The 23,887-nt window shown below is 37.9% G+C and overlaps 1 protein-coding gene across 3 annotated transcripts in view; it reads left to right on the forward strand.

The window, feature by feature from the left end:
• The window catches only part of thada (THADA armadillo repeat containing), a 112,355-nt gene that overhangs the window by 6,356 nt on the left and 82,112 nt on the right, over positions 1–23,887 (forward strand). For all 3 annotated transcript variants that reach the window (XM_079635711.1, XM_079635709.1, XM_079635710.1), the window contains exons 11-22: positions 958–1,661; positions 2,362–2,513; positions 2,626–2,781; positions 2,876–2,971; positions 4,475–4,598; positions 5,658–5,803; positions 5,883–6,114; positions 6,874–7,009; positions 7,988–8,124; positions 9,321–9,482; positions 9,778–9,944; positions 18,989–19,098. In XM_079635711.1, the coding sequence (XP_079491837.1) occupies positions 958–1,661; positions 2,362–2,513; positions 2,626–2,781; positions 2,876–2,971; positions 4,475–4,598; positions 5,658–5,803; positions 5,883–6,114; positions 6,874–7,009; positions 7,988–8,124; positions 9,321–9,482; positions 9,778–9,944; positions 18,989–19,098 (2,322 nt within the window). The remainder of the gene's footprint in view (positions 1–957; positions 1,662–2,361; positions 2,514–2,625; positions 2,782–2,875; positions 2,972–4,474; positions 4,599–5,657; positions 5,804–5,882; positions 6,115–6,873; positions 7,010–7,987; positions 8,125–9,320; positions 9,483–9,777; positions 9,945–18,988; positions 19,099–23,887) is intronic.

Consider the following 23,887-nt stretch of genomic DNA (forward strand, 5'->3'; position numbering starts at 1 on the left):
AATAAAATTACCACAATTAGTTACAGCATTTCAGTTGACCGAAAGCAAAATGAAAGATTAATAATACAATTGTTTCTCTCAGAGAAGTTGCATCTCTGAATTCACCTTATTTTAAATCGTTAAACTGTTCTAAGTAAATTTTGTTTTTAAGGATAACTCTCGCCAAAATTGAACCTAGGCTATTTTTGTTAATCTACCCGAGTCAAACATTCATGTAAAAGCATAATTAGAAAGGAAACTCCGTATTCTCCGTATCATTGTTTGTGTGTACACAGAGTTTACTAAAAAGAAAGGTTTTGTACGACTCACTTTATCAGTGTTTCCAGTGGCTGGAATTTTGTCAGTCAAAAGTAGTCGATCTCCGAATGCAACGTAACATGAGGAGAGTAAAAATGGAAAGCTCCTAAAGCTTGTTTCCATGAGATATTGCCATGAGCTAAGTGTCTACGTTATCATGCTTTTCATTGGAATTACAAGTTCATGACATTTCCTTATATGGAGTCAGTTAGTTACGTTGCATTCGGAGATCGACTACTTTTGACTGACAAAATGCCGGCAGACGGAAACGCAGTGAGTTGTTCAAAACCTTTCTTTTTAGTAAACTCTGTGTACACACAAACAATGTTCTTAATGCTTGAGTTCATGTGTAGAGCCCCTGGTGATACTTCAAGCAGTTTCATGTTGTGTCGAGCCTCCTTAGTGTTTTAAAAATGTTGATGCTCTCATTGTAGCGCCCCTAGCACTCCCATTCAAAAGGCGTTTTGACCGAAAACGAAAATACGGTCAAACTTAAAAGTGGAGTTTCCATTTTAATTATGGTTTTACACAAATGTTTGACTCTAGGTTAGGATTTAGGAGCCTAGGTTCAATTTTGGCGAGAGTTATCCTTTAAGTAGTTAGTTAAAGTTGTTCAGCCTGGATTTCCATTTAATCTGCTCTCTAACAAAAATCTCTCAGAGTGAAGGAGTCCAGTACAGTGATGGTAGTGGCTCGGGTTTTGACTCTCTGGAGCGGAGCAGCGGTTGACTGCGTCCAGGTCGACACGTGTCCCCCTCTTCTTCTCTCATCTCTGGTCGGAGGCTCTCCTCTAATCGCACGCCTTCACCACCACATCTATGCCCACTGGGAGCACCCTCTGGATGGGGTCCGCCACCAGACGCGCACCCTGTTCCAGAACCTTCTCAAGATCCACCAGCATTGCAGTGATCACAAGTCCGATCCCACCAGCGACCCTTACATCAGCCAGCTCACCCGGGACCTTCTGGCTCTGGAGTGGCATATGAAAGGGAAGTACGGCACGCTGGCCTGCCTGGTGGAGCACTTGGGTGCGGAGTATCTACTCAAGCTTGATGGTGGACTGCCATCCAGGCTGCTGGGTCTGATGGGGGATCAGACGCTGGCACCATACGCCAGCGACCTTCTGGAGAAGTTGTTTGTCAGTCATAAGGCCCTGCTATGTGCCCAATTTAGGGATGGGCATGCGTGGATAGATGGATGGCACGAGGTTTGGGTGACACCTCTGCTGAAGGTACTGTGTACAGCCCGATTGGATCAAACCACTTATATACTAGACTACTTCCTGCCCAAACTGCTACGCTGCAACCCCTCCAGCCTTAGCCACATGGTGCAGGCCCTGCAGGAGATGCCGTATTGCTCTGAGGGTAAGATACTTTTAACCTGCAATGTAATATTTACAGATATGTGTATATCATTTATATGTACACTTTGGGTATACTACTGCAAGTTTGCGCTTGTTTAAAAAAAAAAAGATATTCATCTTGCATAAAAAGTGACATATAATGTTACAAAAGTTTTCAGTTTCAAATAAATGCTGCTATTCTATTTCTATTCACCAAAGAATCCTGAAAAAATATATCACAGTTTCTACAGAAAATCATTGTTGCCCATATGTGTATGAAATATGGGTATTTGAAATTATGATAAAAAAATGGTGGTAGTGAATTATAGAAAGGCATATTGTATAGGACTGAGATTTTATATGTATATGTATATCTGGGTATATTTAAAGGCACACTATGTAAGATATTTGGATCAAAATATCCAAAAACCACAAGAACAATTTTATATATGTTGTTGATTTGTGTACTCACATTATCCTAATTGTTTCTAAGAATGTTTAAATACAGAGAAATAATCAGTTTTGACCAGGACACGGACCGTGTCTGTGCGTCGCCCATCAATGACATCATACCCTTAATTTTTCTTTATATATATATATATATATATATTTTTTTTTTAAGTGTAGAAACAACAAAGACATATTAATATATTATGGATGGAAATAAGAAATGAGAAGCACCCTACGTATGCCTTTAAGTGTTAAGAATGTTTGTTCCTCAGGGGCTGGTAGCAGAGGTGCACTGGGGGCTCTAATGACGTGTCTGCGTGCTGCCCGGTCTCAGGGGGTTCTCAAGTCTGATGAGGAAGAGTTGTGGGGTGGCTTGGTGTCCCTCCCACTAATGCGACAGGCTCTGGTGCACAAACATGATCAGGTTAAACGAAACTCAGTTATCTTTTACTGAACCTTTAATAATTAATGTCTGACATGCATTCTGTGGCACTAGAACACCAAAAGGGAATTTGTGGCCGTTTATGTAATTTCAGGTGCGAATGGATGCTCTGGGTTTGCTATGTGAGAGCCATCGTAGCACGGAGAAACTGTCCAGACAAGAAATGGAGCTGATCCGCCACTTCCTGCCTTTTAATCTGAACAGTCAGTCACCAGGTGTCAGACAGCAGACCGTCAGTCTGTTAAAGAAGGTAGAAACCAATGTCAGTTCAAGCTTTGATTTGTCAGAGTGTGTTCAGAGTGTAAGTGTGTTCTGATTGGCTCATTTCTGTTTTGTGTTGTCAGCTCTTGTGTAGGGTGAAGGACAGTGCTCAGCTTCTGCAAAAGAGACCGGAACAGCATGAGAACGATAAAGATCAGCAAGTCCTCAACATGTACCAGGTAGAACTGTGATACAATCTGAGCTGTAAGATAAACTCCACAGACAGCACTTTCATTGGTCTTGAACCTTTGTCTGTGCAAATGATTTTTCTCAATAGGCATTTTTGCATTTGTAACTGATTAGATGGTGCATAACTAAACCAAAAAGTAGCTTGGAAAATATAGCTAAAGGAGTGAATTTAGAAATGCCTATCTAAACAGCAAGAAGTGCCAAAGAACATTGGGAACAGAGAGATAAGAGTCCTCTGATTACATGAGCATTGAGTAATGTGTTGAATAAAGGAGACACACATGAAGCAATAAACATTAAGATAACAGAAGAAAAATGTGCTGTTCTCATAAGCTGTATTAGTCATACAGATGAAATCTAACTTTCTTAACTTGATTACAAGGCTGTACAGAGAATGTGCGTTTTGCATACGTGTGGTTTCAGTTGTTCCTACATTTTTTCGTAAAGTTAGAAGTTTTTGGTGAATCATGATTTGTCCATGAAAACGTTCCTACGCAGATTTCACACACGCATTTGTGCGTACGCATGCTTGGTGAATGAGACCCATTGTTATTAGACTTCAAAATGTATAAAAGTTGATTATCTTGGAACAAAATTAGTAAGAATCATAAACTTTGATTGGCCAACAGAATTTATTTTCTGCAGTAATCCAAAAGCCATTTGAAAATCCAATTGGCTTTTTGTAGAGGGAACCAGGGTGATGCTAACTTCCGGCATACAATATACATCTTCACTGCAGCACTCTATTGTTTTTAACAACATACAGTCCTCGGAATTTTTAGAACCACAAAATGAATCTTAAAGGGTAACTAAACCCTAAAACAACTTTTTTTAGTTAATGATCTGTAAGACTGGGGCTTTATTAATGATGTTTCAAGTAAATTTGTTGATATTTGGGTATAAAGTTTTAATTCTACAATATATGGTGTAAAAACGGCTGAGTAGAGATTGGCATGGGGTACTTTCCATAAGATCATTTCTCAATGCAAATCAAACCAGCTATTAGGCTAACTGAAATAAAACCATGCCAATCTCTAGGTATGGTGAAGGGTGTGTGCTGATGTGGGGCTATTTTAAGTCCAAAGGCTAAGGGAACTTTATCAGGATGCATAGTATCCTGGATCCATGAAATAACTGGCCTTTAAAAATTAAAATCTGCCTGTCTCTATGGGAATTTAACATAGAGGTGTCCTGACTTATGCACCCTGTATTTTAAGGAAGAACATTTATTTATTTACGATACATTCATTCACAAAGAAAATTGGTGTCCTTAAAGGTTGGAGATTTCCTAATTTTTTTAATTAAGGCATTAAGATAAATTTCCAAAAGATGATTTTTTTTTAGGTAACTTTAGCATGGGTGTCTAAACTTATGCATAGCACTGTATATATATATATATATATATATATATATATATATATATATATATATATATATATATATATATATATATATATATATTATTTTTTATTTTTATTTTTATTTTTTAACAGGAGTTCCTGCGCTGGTTCTGTGAGACTCTATTCCAGGTGCTTCATCCAGGAGCCTCATTTTCCAGGTGTCTGATGGCTCTGCACCTGCTGCTGCTGGTCGCTGAACATTTTACCTTTAACACAGGTATTACCCAATTTTACCTTGTAAAACCTGCTAAACACTAGTCTGATGATGAGTTTTCATATATTTGTTCCTTGCACAACTGCTTTGATATCTGTATTGTAGAAAGCGCTGTATAAATAAAGGTGACCTGACTTGACTTGACTGCCAAGGATAATTGTAATGATCAATATTTTTTTACATACTGGGTTGAATCTGCCAATACTTTTTTTTCTTTTACTTTGACAGCACCGATTGCATCCAGTGTCGTTGCACAGAAGCACCCTTTCTCCGACTTCATTGGTTTTTAACTGTTCTGCCTAAAAAAATGTATAGCAAATGTTCATCATTTAGCAAATACTCATTATATGATAATCTTTGAACATCTAATAAACATTTAATGCTACAAACCTCTCAAAATTCAGCGAATACAGCTGTAAGATCTCCTATAGCATGCATAGCCTGCTTAAAAAACGTGTACTCTGTTCATGACGGTCCTTCCGTTTAAATTGACTGGTTATGCAATAGTGAGAAATATATTAAACTTAATTTCAAACCTATGCTACACTATATCTAGTTTGCCACTGTCATATTCACTGTGCACTGTATGTGAAATGTGTGTTACCTGGTCTTTTTTGATTGCCAGTGTGCTCAGACCAGATTACGGAGTATACTATTGGTTGTTAAAGTATAAAGTGTTTGTTTTTTATAATCTTATTTATTTGTGAAAAATACTATAATTGGGTTACACTATCAAGAAATTCCTATCTAAATTATAAATATATAAAAAAAATGTATACAAATTATTATTTTTTCAAATCGATTTATTTTCAAATTATTTATTTTCTAATTTATTTCCAATTATTTTAGTGAATATTATGTAAAATATAATTTTAATAGCTGAACTTGTGCATGCGTTATTTACTACCTTTTAAATGAAGTAGTATTATATCATATAGATGGCTTTATATAAGCCATTGGTCACCCTGCTCTTTAAAATATCTTATCGGCCATTAAAAAATCCACATTGATCAACCACTAGTCACCTCTAACACTCATCATCTCTTCTCCTCTTTCTTTCAGGCTCTGTTGGTTTTGCTCTTGGAGAGTCAGTAAGTGTAGCTCATGCCCAAGCTGTGCTGTACTGCCTTGCAAACAACTTTCTTGAAGTCAAACAGCTCGCCAGCAACCTCTTACAAAAACTGCCTCCTTTAGCAGTACGACTTCAGGTCAGTGTGAAAATAAGAGTCTGAGACTAGTATGAAGTAATGTTCAAATGAATATGAATGCTTTTCCTCTTCTGTGTAGGAGCCGGAGAGGCTGCAGTCTTTGCTTCAGGTCGCTCTGAACCTCAGCACCAGCACCAAACCCTTCGACAGCGTCACTGCTGCTCATCTTCTCAATCTGCTCCTGCACCAGCCGGGTCTACAGGACGCGTTACTCGGCTGCATTCAAGAGCAGAACATCCCTCTCCGGCCACCAGCACTGAACCAGTCCCAGGTGTCTGAGGCTTCCACTCTGGAGCAGAACACCTTGGCAGGTATACTAGACAGGGATGTATTAATGCATGGGCCTTTCAGGCTCATGCCCAAGGCACTAGTAAATGGATAGCAACACCCCACCCCTGCAGAACGTGAAATCTGAGAGCTGTAGCCAAACCCCCACCCCATCCCCGCTAAACAAAAAAAATGGCACGCAGGGGGATGTTTAGACAAGTCCGTGCCCATGGTGTTGTAATCCGTCCCTGGTGTTAGATGAACATCACTGTAGGTGGAGGTATGGTCCAAAATGCCATCTGAAAGATGTAAGCAGGATGTCAGTTTTCAAGAATCTCCAGAATTTCCATAATTTAATTGTGAATATAAACGCATGTTCAACACTTCAAAAACACGTGTCCTTTCTTAAAAGTTCACCCCAAAAATAAAAATTATTTTTATCAGTTACCCCCCCCCCCCCCCCCCATTATTTAGGCTCCCTCCAGTGCTAATATATAGAGCAATTGTAAATATATTTGCCTGATGCATAAACAATAAATTAACCAATGAGGTTTGTTTTCTTGTCATGCAAGCACATATAAACTTCTGCAAGAATAAATTAGTTTTGTTCTCGTATGTCAATTACTGTTGAGCTTCCTATTTTTTCATATTTGATGTGCTAATTGCATGTGTTGATCAATGGTTATTTGTATAAAAATAAACAACAAAAAAGCAAAGATGCCCACTTTCAAATACAAAATAAGTAAATGTTTTACCTCTGTATATTGGTATCTAAATTTGAGAATATGTTTGTGATGTTTCAGTGGTACAGTGGCTGATGATTTGTCTGAAAGAAGAGATTTTGAAGGCCGAGTCGTCTCTTCTGCAGGCTTCTGCTTGCTGTCCTTTATATGGCAGAGCTCACTGCATCACTGCAGTACTCCAACAGATCAACACTGGGTACTTCCACACACACTTAAAGGATTAGTTCACTTAAAAAAAAAACTTTTGCTGATAATTTACTCACCCCCATGTCATCCAAGATGTCCATGTCTTTCTTTCTGCAGTCGAAAAGAAATTAAGGTTTTTGATGAAAATATTTCTCCATACAATGGACTTTAATGGGCCCCAAACGGTTCAAGGTCCATATGACATTTTCAGTGCAGCTTTAAACGATACCAGACGATGAATAAGGGTCGAAACGTTCGGTCATTTCAAAAATAAAGAAAAAAGTTTTATAAGCACAAATGCTCGCCTTGCTCTGTTCTGTGATGCGCGTTCTTGACGTCACGTAATACGCAATTACATTGAAAAGGTCACGCTTCAGCGAGTCGGTGTTTACAAATTTGCAGGAGGACCGTATACACATATTCAAATGTCTTTGTGTCAGTTTATCGTTTAAAATGCCCATTTCGTGTGCGTATCCTGGGTGTTGTAATATTAAAAAGCCTAAAATAAAATTTTCGTCAGGACAGAAATGTTGGACTTTTCATAAAAGCGTGACCTTTTCAACGCAATTGCGTATTACGTGACGTCGCGAACGTGCATCACAGAACAGAGCAAGGCGAGCGTTTGTGCTTATAAAACTTAAACTTTTTAATTTAGTTTTGAAATGACCGAGCGTTTAGCCTAGATAAGACCCTTATTCATCGTCTGGTATTGTTTAAAGCCCGTTGAAGCGGCACTGACACTGTCATTTGGACCTTGAACCGTTTGGGGCCCATTAAAGTCCATTGTATGGAGAAATGTTTTCATCAAAAACCTTAATTTCTTTTCGACTGAAGAAAGAAAGACATGGACATCTTGGATGACATTGGGGTGAGTAAATTATCAGCAAAAGTTTTTTTAAAAGTGAACTAATCCTTTAACCTTTAATCAACTACTTACAGAGGTATTTTGACCGGTGTACATGTGGTTGATACTGTAATGTCTGTTTAGATCACTTGCACTGCTGTCTCAATGGAGGGCTGTTGTGTCAGAGCTCATAGGCCTGTGCTACAGGATGTCTGATGTTGTGTCACCTGTGGTTCAGAGCTCTTCCCCCGAGGGCCTCATTCCCATGGATACAGAGTCTGGTAAATGCATCTAACACTGTTCTAACTAAGTGAGAACTAACCAGCTGTTACCATGCCAAGTATTGCACAAGTAGTCGGCCCCTTGATTTGCACGAGGTAGCCCCTCATCTGTCTTAAGTGGGTGATATGTATGTGAAAGTACAAATGCATCAACCAATTGCTGTGCTGTTTATACTGCGATAGACTTATTTCTTTGACTGTTAATAGGCAGAACTGCTTTACATTACATGGAAAAACATGGAATAATATGAAAGTGTAGAGCAGGACGTGTCAAGGCGAGGAAGAACAGAATCATCTCTTTTCTCACAGTGTCTAAAACTGTTCAATAAAGGATTCAGTCTCTATAAACTCAGTCCCTATTTTCACGGGCAGCCATTGATGATCATAGGTTGGCATCATGCAATTGTGTTACAAACCTACGTATGTTCGTGCAGGACGTAAGACTGAAATGGCTGACAACTTGTTTCAGGAAGTTTAGAATTGGTTATTTCTTTAGGGAGACAATAATTACATATATCGCACACTTTGATTTTTGAAAGTTTGCAGACCTTTTACATTCACAAAGTGCTATATGACACACTGCATGAAATTTATGTGAAAAAGCATAATGGGGGACTTTAAATTCTTTACTTTCAATCATTCAAACGCTCTAAGAATCCCAAAATACCAGATGATGAATTGCTTGCATGTAAATGCAAGATAATGTCGCTCTGAAACACGTAGTTCAACATACTATACTTAATTAAATTGCAGCTTTTGATTTGATAGTCGTACTATGCTACATCGCTTGTCATAACTGACCATATGAGAGACACATGACTGACAGCCCAAATATCCAATCAAATCACTGTGCTGAGAAGCCTTGTTGTTATCCACCATTTTCTCCATCAAACTTTTAAAGCTCACTGAACTGTCGGACACATACAAATCTCCTTTTTGGTAAGAAAAAGTGAAACATTTTTTTTTGTTGTGGCACATCAGCAAGTAAATTCGAAAAATGCAAACGTTGGAATAGACTTGTTGTTCTTTATGACACTGAGCTTTATTTATTTTACACTTTCTGTGATTCTGTGATGCATTCTTTATGACATGGTTACTGGAGCACAGAATCAGGATAGTTTAGAGTCAGGACACTTTATTTACTTTACATTCAGTTGCATACGTATTATTACATTACATATTTTCTCTCTCCACAGAGACCTCTGCTGACCTACAGAAAATCCTGCAGGAGATTCAACCTCGTGACTCAAATGACTTTTTCACGAGTGCCAGAGAGCTGGACCCCAGTGAGACCAGCCATAACAGTGAGCAGAAAGAGCCAGAGAACGACGTTCATAAACAACAAATCTGTAACACTGGTAAAAACACATTTGCCCATCACTAGATACAGTTCCTCCACCTTATTGCCCTTTACCATAGTATCTGTATCAAAAAAGCTAATTTTGAACTCGAATTACATGCATTGAGCCATGTTATGAATCCATTAGTATGATGCCTATAGTAACCATACTGATATTTGAAACATCATACTTTTAGTCATAATTAATTTCAAATGATGTGTTACTGTAATACATGTCCTGTCCATAAGAGGCCGACATTAGATCAGTGTTTTCCGAGTGCTTATTTGTGTGTATGTTTATGTATGTTGTCTAGGTGGCAGTGATGGAGAGGCCTATCGAGTCACCGCTCAGATGGTGCTGGTGTGTTGCTGGAGGACCATGAAAGAGGTGTCCATGTTACTGGGTCATCTGTGTCAGAGCATGACCCTGTACTGTCCTCTCACACACCCTGACAGCAGAGGAGTCATCACGGAGAACCAGGTAAAACACTTGTCAGGTGTCACCTGATCTACTATTCACTGTCTGACATGCATACACACACTCCTCACTGAGACTGTTATAATAGAAACTGCTGGGCTCTCCCTGAAGCCAAGATCTTGGTTACATAAGCAAATGAGATATAATGGAGAACAGTACCTCATACTGTAGTGTGGAGACTTTTACCAGTAAGCTGATCTTTTTGAGCTCAGGGCCGAGAGATGAGACATCATGGTAATAGCTAATACAGACTTAAATCTGGTCTAGCGAACAGCCCCTGAAGAGACATCAGGAAATGTGATCATGGTGAATACAACTTCATTTGCCATAAGGCTGAGCCTGGCGCCCATTGAAAAGAAAATGTCAAACGTATTTCCAGTACAGACTTAAAGACTGTGTTCTAATCCCTAGGGAGCCTCCTCCGTGTCTACTCTCTTCATAGTAGGCTTCCTTCTAAGGTGGAATCCTATCCTGAATGGAGCTTCTTAGCTTGAATGTTAGGAAACAATTATTTATTTACAGCGGGGAACATATGTGCTTCCCTTTCAATAACAAAATAAGCACACAACAAAAATGACAACAGTGAAAAAGCAGCAGTTAAGAAAGCATCTGACCGGCATCATGTCGACAGATGACGTCATTAAAATTACACTGTTTTGATTATAAAGTATATTTGATTGTATAGACTACAGATCTGGCTATGTGAGACTATATTTTGAATTAATCCCTCTTCTTTGCATGACACATTGACACTAAAGTACAGGATAGCTCTTTCGGCATTATTCTGAACATTGCATAAGCATTCGGTTCATGTGTCTTTGAACGGCAGAAAGGCTCTCGTGAGTGTGCGTAAAGGTCACATCCTTTTGATTTTCCTGGCAAAAACGTCCCAAGTCCTTCATTTAAAGATCAATCACATGCTCTCATAGAAAACCTAGGAAGTTGGGGAAGGTCTAATTTTTTAAGTATCGTTACAAGCTGTTCACGCATTGGCAAAAAAAAAAAGCAATTAACCCCTCTGGGGTCTAAGGTGTTTTTGGGGTCCTTGAGATCACAGTTCTTCACACTTTTATTTCAACACGACTCGGCTACTGTAACTCATGTGTCGGGTTACCTCTCTCTTCCATCTCTCGTCTCCAAATGGTCCAAACGAGATCACATCACCCCAATCCTAAACTTTTGGTTACTTCTTACCCAATCCACTTTTGGTTACCCAATCCACTTTTGGTTACCCAATCCACTTTTGGTTACCCAATCCACTTCTGCATTGGTTACCAGTCCGATACAGAATTTATTTTAAAATGGTATTATTCGTTATATAAATCTCTCTGCAACCAAATACCAAAATCAAATTTGATTTGATTTGAAAAAGTTTATAAAGAAATTATAAAACTAAACTAATCCATATGAATTGAGAGGTTTAGTCAAATGTCTGAAGACATGTGTAGAATAAATGGGGAACGAGTTGGGATGTGTCCCCCGCACTTTTAATAAGACATAAATTCGCCCCCCGCACTTTTTCCGGGCAAGTGTATTCACATAGGGGTTTTCATGGGCCAATGAGAACGAATCTAGATTTAATTTCAAACAGACAAGATATTCTATGCATGACCTGAAGCCTGAGGCGATGTGAGCATTATGGAGTGCTAAACACACTACCATGTAAAGTCTGTTTTATTAAGGCTGGAAGCCGGAGCGCACCCTTGTACAGAAAATTCTGTGATAAGAATATGAGGATTTTTACCTGGTATAAAATCCATGATGACTTGATGCACAGGTGTGGTTTCACAAATTGTCATAGGGAAAATATAGGGAAAAATATTATAGAATACAAATGTGCAAATTAGTGGTTATTATTCATCAGTGTATTTGATTTTTTAGCCATTTAAATGCAAAAGATAAGAAAAATAAAACCTGTCAATTAGACAAAGGTCAGAAAAAAAAAACTGGTATTGCTCTTGACGTTTCTTTCCCGCTCTCTTCTGAGATGGCTACGCCCCTGTCTGAAGACACACAATCTCTTTATATGATAAACAGATTTAATCTAGGCTTTTATTCAGATATTACCCTTTAATAGTCTTACCTTTAAGTGAAAAGAGCGGTTTCATATTGGATCATTTTTTTTAACTTGACGCAGTGCATTCTGGGATTGCCTTATTTGTAAAGGATACATGTGATACTGCTTTCATATTTGGCCAAAATGAGGTATGTTAGAAGGAAGCATAATTTAGCTCCCTATGCTTCAGGACAGAAGTGTACTTATGATGTTTCTAGATGGTGGCTAGGTTTGCAGCTCACTAGGGTTTGGATCAGTGCTGGACTCTAATTCAACATGAACCGTGCCAGCTGCCTGTGTTTAGCAGGGCAGTTATTTTCCGTCGACAGTTGTTTAAACCATGTGAATGTATATGTTGTCTCCTGCTGTGCCCGGCTTCAATTAGCATGTGCCCTCTTAGCATAGTGCTTTCATTTCAGACCAGCCTGCTGTTTAATGGGCCGACTACCTTTCCTATCCTGCATTCTTTTCAAATAGCTTCCTTTTTCCCTGAAGAGCTGAACCACTTCACACTGAACTTATTCACCAGGTTTTTACACCTGAGACTCTTGCAGTGGTTGTTCTGGCAGCATCTCGGTCCTATGTGCCAATACGATATATAAACATGAATGTTTCCTACATCCTGGTATATATTCAAAACCTCCCTGACTTAAAGCCGTGAGCACTTTGAGTACAATATGAACATCTGTTTGTAACAGTGTCCGTGTACATTGAACCAAGCTAAAAAATAGCTTGAGGCGTAAAGTGAAAATTCCCTTTCTCAAATGGGTCTTGTCCTAAAACCTACTGGCCTAGCGAATAGATTGCCCAACACTTACTCAACCTCATGTTTATACAAACCTACATGGCTGACTTTTTCTGTGTAAAGCAAGTATTATTTGAAAGTATTAGTCAAAAAACAAAACAAAAACATAAAAGGTTAATATAATTTTTAATATTTTTTAGATTCAAATTAGCATTTTCGATTACAATTGTATTGTTTTATAAATCTTTTTTTTCATCCGCTATTTTAGCTTTTTTCGTATTTCAGTTTATTTCATTTCAGTATATCTCCGATTTTAGAGACGCCTAACTAAATTCATAATAACATTGTCGTACCAAAAAGGGATTGATTATAACAATTCTGGTAAATAAGGTTGTTGTTTTTTTGCCTATACTTTATACCAGAGCTTGAATTGAACATTATACTAAGGGCTTGTGACTAAACCTCGTAACTCGAGTGGATCCTCAAACTGTCGGCAAAACCTCATACAGTAGCTCCACATGGTTTGTGTAACATTAGCAACACATGTAGTCAAGCCAAACGCTAATCATATTAATTAGGATGACTTGACAAGTGAGCGCAGGCATTTTTCTTACGTTTCTCAACGTCACATTTGCTTAGGCTTTACTATTTTAATTCATGATTGATTGACTGCCAAATTAAAATGTTAAACAGAATGATAAAATGACATTATTAAACGGTTAATGGTAATTTCCAAGAAGCGTTTCTGTTCCGAATGTTTAAACTTGATTTTAGTTTTTATGTTCCTGTTAAAATTGCGCTTGTTCTTTGAACCGTTTCGGAGCCCTGCAGTGCACTCCAGTGTTATTGCATGTTTATCAACATTTTTTTATTCATTTGTAAACTTAAATTGTTTTATCATGAAAATGTATTTAAGTTTCAGTTTTTCAGTTCACAAAAATGTTTTTAGTTTTCATCTACCGAAGCAATGCACTATATAGTCTAATACCGTGGCTGCGTCCGAAATCGGCACTGTTCTTGTTCAGTGGCTCAAGCCTCTTTTAAAAGCTCTACATTGATGTTTTTGAATTGGCAACAGAGGCATGGGATGAGAAGCACAAGAAATTAGTCCTACACACAAGAGTGTTTACAAAAACCTGACAAATACTTGAAATGCAACATCTGAACAATGTCTTGAGGTTTGGTAACCGTAGTATTAGTGGAATAATTGACTCCGGTCTGTTGAATTATTAGAAAATAATGCACACTCGCAGCATTACATTACATCCTATTGAACATTATTTTCTTATAATTCAACGTCCCGTTTTCAAATATTCCTTACATACTACATGAAGATGAATCGCACAGGTTTGATTTCAGTGAATTAACATACTGTACAGTGCTCAATAAATGTATTAGACCACCACCCAATGTAAGATTTGAGCCACAACTGCCCTAAACTAAGTATTGGTACGGTAATCACCAAAATATTTTTTTAGAATCCACCAGTATGTGTGTAGCTCTTGTTGCATCCTATTGAACAAATTAGGGGTTTAGTGGATTCAAAGATAGGTCGCACAAACGTTTAATCAAAAGCACGTCTTTGGGAACAACTAGAAACTATTTGGAAGTCTAACAACAGAGACTTTGGAAAAGTACTGCATATAAAAACAAGCTGTTATCAAGGCCAAAGGACGCCATAAAATATTGATTTTTTTGGTTATGTAATGTTTCAGTTTGCTATTTGCCTAATAAATGACAATACAATTTTTAGTTTTAATGGGATAGTTCACTTTAAAATGAAAATTCTGTCATCATATACTCACCCTCAAGTTGTTTCAAACCTGTATGATTTTCTTTCTTCTGGTGAACACAAAGGAAGATATTTTGAAGAATGTTGGTAACCAAACAGTTAACTGGTCCCATTGACTTCCATAGTTTTTTTTTTTTCCTACTATGGAAGTCAATGGGACCAGTTAACTGTTTGGTTACCGACATTATTCAAAATATCTTCCTTTGTGTTCACCAGAAGAAAGAAAATCATACAGGTTTGAAACAACTTGAGGGTGAGTATATGATGACAGAATTTTCATATCCCTTTAAACAAGTTTTTAACAGATTTCTAAAATATTTAGATTTCTCTTTATGACAGGTGGTCTAATAAATTAGTTAAGCACTGTATCTTCTAACTAATGAAGTGAACATGCAGAATTAAAAAAGAGATTTAGAGGCATAGTGGAGGCTAAGATTATCAGTCTGTTATTTACACAATTGTATGCCTTCAGAAGAAAATATTAAGGTTTAAATTTAGGTTCTTCTTGGGTTCATTTAAGGTTATTTTGTAACATCCTGTGGAGAGCAGATATTTTATAGCAGTTGAGGGGCCGAAGGTTTAAACTATAAACAGTTTTAAGCTAAGAGCGTAACTTCGGCCAAGGCCAGACAGCTTGATCAAATGTTCCCACTTTGTTTTCTTGATAGATCGCTGTAGTTTCCAAATCTAGAAATTAGCAAGGGAGGGAGCAGACCTTGCAACATCTTTTGCGCTGAAGTAATGAAGTAATATATCATTAGAGCTGTTACTTGATATCTGTGCGAAGGTTTCAGATTGGGAATTCGTGTTGATCAGCCAGCGGCCTCGGTGAACGCGTTAATGTGTCAGTATAATTGTTATTTTCACCGCTCTGTCCTGCTAAAATGACTTCAGTGCTTTAACAGATGGAGTGAAGTTATTCAGTGATGTCACTGGTGTGGTTACCATGGCATATTCGCCTGTTATGTAAAGGATGATCTAACGATGCTGCCGGGGTCCACATGGCTTGTGTTTGCGGTTTGTGTTTATGCCTCATACAACATCTTTTTCCAGACCGCATTTCATCAGAGGGTTCGGACCGAGCGTGTGTTTATGATAGTGAAGGTTCTGTTTCCCAAACGTGTGTGTCCTGCATCCTGTTATGTCCTCCGTTGCTGTGGAAACACTGCACATGTTTTCCGACTGTGGAGGCGCCATGGCAACTGCAAGCAGTTAGTCACATCTTGATGGTGTATAATTCCTTTAGTTAAGAGTGAACCGCTTCTCAGTAGGGGATGCTTTTTGCTATCATTGTGGTACCCAAAGTAGTCGTAATCCGGTCATTTGACCATCAAGTGCTCTTTACAGTCAAATCTGACAGTTTCTATTGAGTAGATCATTGCTGTGAAATTAAGGGCCTACACATTTTGTCTCAAGATCTTCTTGCATGGTTAGTTTGGATAGAGCATCGAATTGCCTCCGAATTTGGGCATTTGTCAGCGATTTCATAAAAAACATGTCGGCCAGTGAAAATCGGACCTAAAAATTGTGCAGTGTGAACTCTGCATTAGCTGAGAGAGTTGTGACAAATTTGTATAGTCCAGTGGCCATCATAAATTTAAGTACTGTACTCTGTTTACTAGTTAGCTGCATTAGCTTGAAATGTTTCTAGAGCTGATATTTAACTGCACATTTTTACTGTTGTTTGGGCAAATTTTCATCAGCAAAATCCGGGCAATTCAATAGGTATTCATGCTATCTGGAATTTCTCCTGCAGGTGAAAGATTTCCCCATGCAGATATCACAGTGGGTTCACCATGTTGACCAACAAAATCCTGCTTGGCTTGAAACATTGTTAGTGTTAAAGTGTAACTTTGCAACATTAAAAAGCAGGTTGAAAAGCTGCAATGTCTGTAGTATATGTAAATGAACATTGTTTACTTGCACACGGACTGTCAGATCAACAGAGGGTTATTAAGAGAACAGTTATTGTAAGAGTAGGTTTATCAATGAAAATTGTATCTTACTTTGTCTGCTCTTTAAACAGCATTAAGGTGAAAATGGAGCACTATTTCAACAGCTTTCTTACCTGTACGTGACAATGTTTTACACCATTGTTACTAAAAGTTGACACCATTATAACTAAAAGTTTGCTACGTATTATTTCCTACTAAAGCAAGGCGGTATTTGACTGGTCATGCATATTCATAGCAGACTGGTGGAAGTGACCTTCGACGGCAACATGCCCGGTGCATTATGGGTGTTGCAGTTTTCCTACCTATTTGCCAAAAGGGAAGACAACAGCCTTTTCTTTTCTTTTTTTTCTCTAGTCGTGTAGCAACGATTTAGGAAATGTTGTGTCACTAGAGTCGCAGAAACTACATACTTCAACTAAAAAAAACGTAGAATATTTGAAATGTTGCTTTGGCAACTAACTGAAATTAAAATAATTACTGAAGTTAAAACTGGAATAAAAATTAATTAAAGCTAAATAGAAATATATTTCAAAAACGAATAAAAATGACAAAGCACAACAAAAGAGTAACAAAAATACTAAAACAATACAATTGTGATTTTAAAGATTAGCCTATTGATTTGTTTAGTAAATTATTCAAAGATCGCCTACACACAATACTCCAATATGTATCTCAAACTGGCTGTTTTTTTTTTAAGTGCAAACAATGTAACATCACTGCAATAAACTTAAATGGGATATACAAGAGAAGTAAAAAATGAAGATTAAACTTACAGCACATGCAGTGATGGAGCTTGCAGCATTTACTGTGAACGGGTCTGCTCTGAAACGCAAATCTGAGCTACTCGTGTGAACACTGTGCTTTGCTCTAAATCCCGCTGCAACAAACAATTTTTTGTGTGTGTGACCAGAACAGACATGCTTGCTGATTGCACTGTCTGTGGTATTTCATTGTATTTCTTTTCTTTCTCAATAGCTATTTAACCAGAATTTTAGTTATTGGAATCAAAACAAACAGCAAACAACAGCATTACATTTGCGTTAACCCATCTTAGTGCTAGACATGCAGGAAAAGCTGCTATTTAGGTCACTGACCCTGACAGTAATTAGCTGGTCATGTTGGGAAATTTCTCTGTGCACGTGGAGCGTAAGCAAAGTTTGGTGGTGGTGGTTTTGGGGTCGGGTGAAGTTGGAAATAGGAAGTGTTTGGCTAAATAAAGTCCTACTAAAAGCTAAAGTGTTTAGAATAAACAGTTGCTCCTTTACCACTGTTTTGTTGAGCTATTTTGTTGATTTGGGAGCAGAGGCTGACATGTACAGTACAGTATCTATTTTACCAAGCTTATTTGTTAGCACAAATGTTTGCCATTCGGAAATAAAATGAGGGGGCTATTTAAATTCAGATTAAATTTCTAAATTTGGATTGTGGTAAAAAAGAACAACTGAGTATTTATTGCATGCAACTTTGTTGCATTCCCGGTGTGTTTGGGATCGTTATCGTTGTGGAAAATACACATTTGAATTCCATACTTGACTATGTGTTCATCAGAATTTCCAATATTGGTCCATTTTTAAAGTGCCAGCAACTTTGTTGATCATTCCCAACACCTGCTGCAGACATGCGTCCCCAATACCAGTATGTTTCCCCTGCCGTGCTTAATGGCACCACAATTGCATTTGGCATTAAATCACTCCAGTTTCTCCTATGAACACACCTGACACCATCCAATGCTAGGTTGTTTTGACTTATTGGACTGCAGAACATTGCTCCAATCTTCCACATTTCAGTCCATATGTTCTTTGGCAAATGCAAGGTGTTTTTTGCAGTAGATAAAACTAATAAATGGTTTCTTTACTGGTACACAACATCCAGCCTCTTGTAGCTGTTGGATAGAGTTCAAAAAATAAAATGGGAGGTTCCTCACAATCTTATCCAGGTCTATAGAAGCTGTTTTGTAGTGGTCCCACATTCAGTTGATTTTCATCCTCCTGTCAAAACTCCCTGGTCTTTCATGACCAGCCACAGCACTTTACATTCTGCATGGTAGTGGTGTCACTGTGCTTTGTGGACATTGTGACTATTCACATCCCGCATATGAGCAATATCCAAAAATGATTGACCAGATTTAGCCATTTCAACAATATGGTTGCAGGAACAGCTCCTTCCAAAATAACATCTAATACTATAGCTAATACTGACCACATAGTGATTTATTGAAGTAAAGACTAGGAATAATCACGGCAAGCTTGGTATGTGTCATTGCATTATGTCAAATGAAATGATACAATTTGAACCTGAAACGCACACATTAGTTTTATACTCCAAGCACAACTTCACATCATGCATATAAAATAGGAAAAAAAAGTTTTAAGTTTGAATAAGGGGAAAAGAGGGGGTTTTCCTAGGTCAGTCATCACTTTTGGCTTTGAGTGTAAACTTTTTAATTTGAGTGTCTTCACATATCCATTTTGTCAATCTGTCTGTCTGTGTTTCTCTCAGGTGGAAGGTGTGGGGAAGTACTTTCGGGAGCAGCTGCTGCAGTCTCGTCACAGGGGGGCATTTGAACTGGCCTATGTGGGATTTGTTCGGCTCACTGAGATGCTCTGCAGGTGAGAGATCAAACTCAATCAGATTGCTTGACTGACCCCAACAATTATATAATAATGAGGAAAACACACATACTGACTTGTCAACTTGCTGTCCAGTAAAATAGCTCCCTTGTCATTACACACATTCAAGATGTTTTCAACCCAAAGGCTTTAGACAGAACAAGTGTGCATCTTTAGCAGAGGTGGAAAGTCCAGGGGTCAGAAAGTAAAAGTCCTGCCATATGTTTATTCCACCCATGAACTCAGTCAGCTGATTTTACTAATTAGTTCTATCTCCTGGCTGAAAAACTGTGCTAATTAGCAAATCCAGGTGATTGGAACAAAATACTGAGGAGGACTTTTACTTTCTGAACCTGGACTTTCCACCTCTGATCTTTAGATGAGGGAGTCGTGAGGACTGCTACACCCGAGCCCCTAATGTTGTGCTTGGCAACCACGTTTCATACCTGAATGAGTCCAGCCCCCTCCATCTCTGCTACCTCTCAGCTGCTGGGTGGAAAACGAGCTTCAAATAATCAGGAAGTTTGAAAACTGTTAACATCTGGAAATGTGAGATTTAATGAGCTTTGGAATGTGGCCTCTGTGCAGAAGTTAAGGAAATTGACTCGCTCGCTTTCACAACAGTGACATGAATAGGACATCAGATCGGTTCTGCTGTTGTGGAGTTGCTGAGGGAGCCTCTTGTACAGTTAATTAACCTCTGCCGTTCTCTTTTTTTGTTTCCATTAAATAAAAACAGTCATAGTATTTTTATTGTTAATTAAAACAAAAATTATTACGAATACATTGAAATAGCTCATATAAATTAGAAATGTTACATAGAAATATTGCCTAGGCAACTAACTGAAATAAGTTAAATATTTAAATTTTTGGTTTAGTTTGTTGCAGTAATGCATAGTTCTGGCATGAAACTCTGAATGGTGCAGACTAATAGGTGTTATTGGTAGCATAACACAGCTGATTGATTGTTATTACAGCAGCTGCCAATGAGCTTGCTGTTCAAACATTCAAATACTTGCCATTGTTTGCTGTTTCAGTCTGCAGTGCGTTTTCAGAACCCTCCCCCTTCCCCAGCTCCACCTGTAGATCTTCTATGGGATTAAATCATGTCTGCTACATGTGCAGCAGCATGTTTTACATGTTCACAGAATGCCTGTGAAGGTATTCGCAGTATCAAGTCTCGGTACTCTGAAGTAGCATCAGTGTAGCAGATTTATTCCGCCAAGACCAAATACATTGACATTGTATTCATTCATTGTATGCATAAATACACACATTAATGTCAGCTCGTTCTCGACCATCACATAATAGGATCACGTATACAAACGAATTGGTTGAATTGCAAGATTATTTATTAATGCAGAAAATGATATATTTCTAAATTAATGATTATTAAAAGATCTAATTAAATGTAACACCTTACAATAAAGAGAAATAATCAAATGGGTTGATGAATGTTGATAAATAATAAACAAACTTAAAGAAAAATACTTCTCTGGAGAACTACAGTACGTTCCACCAGAGGAAGAAGTACTGGTGAGCAGATTACTACAAACTTGTATACTCTCCACCCATAAATTAACGTCTCTTGCCAATCACATTCTGATGAAAAGTGGAAGATAGGGCTGTAACAAATAGTAAGTAATAACAGTAAAAGTAAATGATACTAAAATAAAACTCATAGCTGTTGTCAGGTCTATTAGAAGTGATAAAGTTATTAATATTAAATTTAAGCACTGCATTCGATACGATTGATCATAGTATTCTGTAGTGATGGGAAATAAGATTTGATCAATATCAATGCCACTGACAATTCTGCTTATCAATCCGATTCTTTTACGATTCTCTTATCGATTCCTGATAGCACTGTGTGGAAACAAATTATTCATATACTTTTTCGGCAAAAAAAACAAGTGGTTTTATTTGTTTTAAAGCTTACAATTGAGTAAGCAAACTGAATGATAAATTTACAAAATAAATAAAAAAATATTCTTTAAACACAAGCATACAGGTCAGAAACGCTTCCTCCTAATATAGAATTAAAACTATTCTCTATAAAAACAGGGATTGAATAGTTATACATAATACAGTGTTTTCGTAGAATATGCCTGTTATTTGTAAGACGCCAGTGATATTTAACATTACATTACCCTGTTCTTCTTCGTCGGTTCCCCTATTTTGCGTGTGCCCCAAGGGTCCATTGTAGGCCCTCTTCTCTTTTCACTTTATATGCTCCCCTTGGGTGCCATTTTTAAGAAATATAAGATCTCCTACCACTTCTATGCTGACGATACACAATTTTATCTACCAGCTAAAACTGTCGATAGTGATTCTTTGGACACTTCACTTTGGGACGTTTTGAGGAGGTCAAATGTTGGATGGCTAATAATAATAACTTTTTGCAATTAAATTAAATTCTGATTTTAGGCCCCTCCAGGTCTCAATCTGTTTTTAATTTTGGTTCTCTTTCTGCCAGTGTTCAACCTCTTGTAAGGAATCTTGGGGTTACATTTGATTCGTTCATTTGATTGAATTTTGAGAAACAAATAAGTACAGTGGAAAAGGGCAGTTTCTTTCATCTGAGATCATTTGCGAAATTAAAACCATTTCTACCCCCGAAAGATTTGGAGACTGTAATCGACGCTCTCATAACATCACACCTCTACTACTGTAATTCCCTGTACTGTGGCCTGCCTCAACTGCGATCTCTCACCTGCGAATTGTCCAAAATGCTGCAGCAAGACTTCTTATCAGAGGAGGGATCACATTTCTCCTATTTTAGCGACTTTACATTGGCTCCCTATAAAGTTTAGAATTGATTTTAAAATTGAAGTTTTTGTGTACTAGGCTTTATCTGGTGTCGCACCAATATACATTAGTGAGTGACCTTCTGATTCCTCACTCTCCCCAAAGAACACTTAGGTCTAGTAATCAGCTTCTTTTAACTGTCCCACATTTTCGCTGTAAAACTAACGCCGTGTCCTAACTACAGGCGACACGCGATAAAATGTATCTTTTCCATGTTAATCAGTTTTTGTCCTAACCAGCCACGACGACGACACGCGACGATTCTATTTTAGAAACGGTTTCTATTTTTCTGCGACGTTGCGTTGGAACAACATAATTTATAATAATTTCAGGTACTGTTTATGTGCTTTATTTAATGTTAAAATCGTGTAATGTGACTTTGAATATCATTTAGTGATCCCAGCTTTGTAGCTGTAAAAGCAACAATGGATAATTCGCCTCAGATCTTGAAATGAAACAAATGGAAACAAGACCGTTCCAACTGTGAACAAACAAGACTATTATTTGACAGATTGTTGTAGTAACTCAGTAGCCTATGTATTTGAATAATATTTAAATGGTGTAATATTTGCTCCTTCACTAGCCAGTTTTAAATCGGCTCTTAAATCTTATTTGTTCTCTCTGGCTTTTGATTAGGAGTAGTTTAAGAGTTTTAAGATTTTTCTAATTGTATTTTATTTAATGTGTTTATATTTTGTACACTGCATGTTTTCCTTTAATTATTTCTTTTTATATGCTCAACGTTTTGTTGTACAGCACTTTGGCGCAACTCCGTTGCTTTTGAATGTGCTATAGAAATACATTTTGACTTGATACAAAAATAAATATAAATGATAAATATACGGTACTCAGTTTGGTTATAAAAGAGAGTAATAACATAAGTGACTCCCTTACATTATCAAGATGTACAACTTAAATCTGAAAGCAAGTTCGGTTGTTGTGTGCTAAAGTATATAAGTCTCAACAACTAGTTTTTTGCCGTTCACAAGTTAGTCTTTGCTGTTAATTGCTATGTCACAAGTGTTCTCAATATCTCCAGGTTATGAGAAATGGTGGAAAGTAGGTGTATTGTGGGCTTTTAAAAGTGGGCAGAGGAGAAAGTCAAAAACTGAACTGGATTAAACTGGAGAGTTTTTGGGCTGAATATCTAAGAATGTAAGAAGCACAAACTAGAATAGAAGTTGAATCCATGTTGTTCACAATTCATTGTATTTCTTATTGTGACTTATTTCAGTGAAACAGGTTATGCAATGAGTCAAAATGGATGAAACTTATTCATAAGGAATTGATTAATTGGAAAGTGGGTGTTACATGCCATAATTAAGCCAGCCCGTTTAGTAAATATGTTTATGCCATTGAGACGTTGTGCACAAGTGGGTGATTTGGGTTTGAGTCTGGTTTGTCTCTTTTCCCTATCATTTCCTGTATTTTTTTTCTGGCATCCCTATCAATTAGGTGCAAAACACCCAAAAATGTGCATGCAAACATATTAGTCCTGAGATGCCAACTTTTCTTAAAATCCCTGAGGAAGCAGTAGTGTGTGTGTTTGTGGTGGATCGGCCTGTATTAACAATTGTGTCTGTATTGAGTCTCAGAGAGGTGCTTCTGAAGAAAAAGCATTGCTGTGTGATTACACGCCTCCACCGGCAACCGCTATGCCCGTTACGAGGTGTTGATTGTGGGGCGTTCATCGGCTGCCTTTTGAAGGTATCGCCTTGTGTTTGGGGTAGTGTATTACTGAGTGAGGTGTGTGTGTGTGCGTGGGCGCTTGCTGTGTGGTTTGGATTGTTTGATCTGGCCTGCTCGGTCCAGCGCTTCTGGTATAACGGTACTTTTCATAACGAGAGCCTGGCATTTTTCTCCGCTCTCAAAGTGGGCGTTCTGCACACGCTTGGGCAGCTCCTGCTATGTGTTTGTGTGTGTGTATTCATCCGAGGTTTGCAGTGTAATTACAGTGCTTGCTTAGGCAAGCATCTCTATT

Source organism: Phoxinus phoxinus (assembly GCF_949152265.1).
Source record: "Phoxinus phoxinus genome assembly, chromosome: 14".
Lineage (NCBI taxonomy): Eukaryota > Metazoa > Chordata > Actinopteri > Cypriniformes > Leuciscidae > Phoxinus > Phoxinus phoxinus.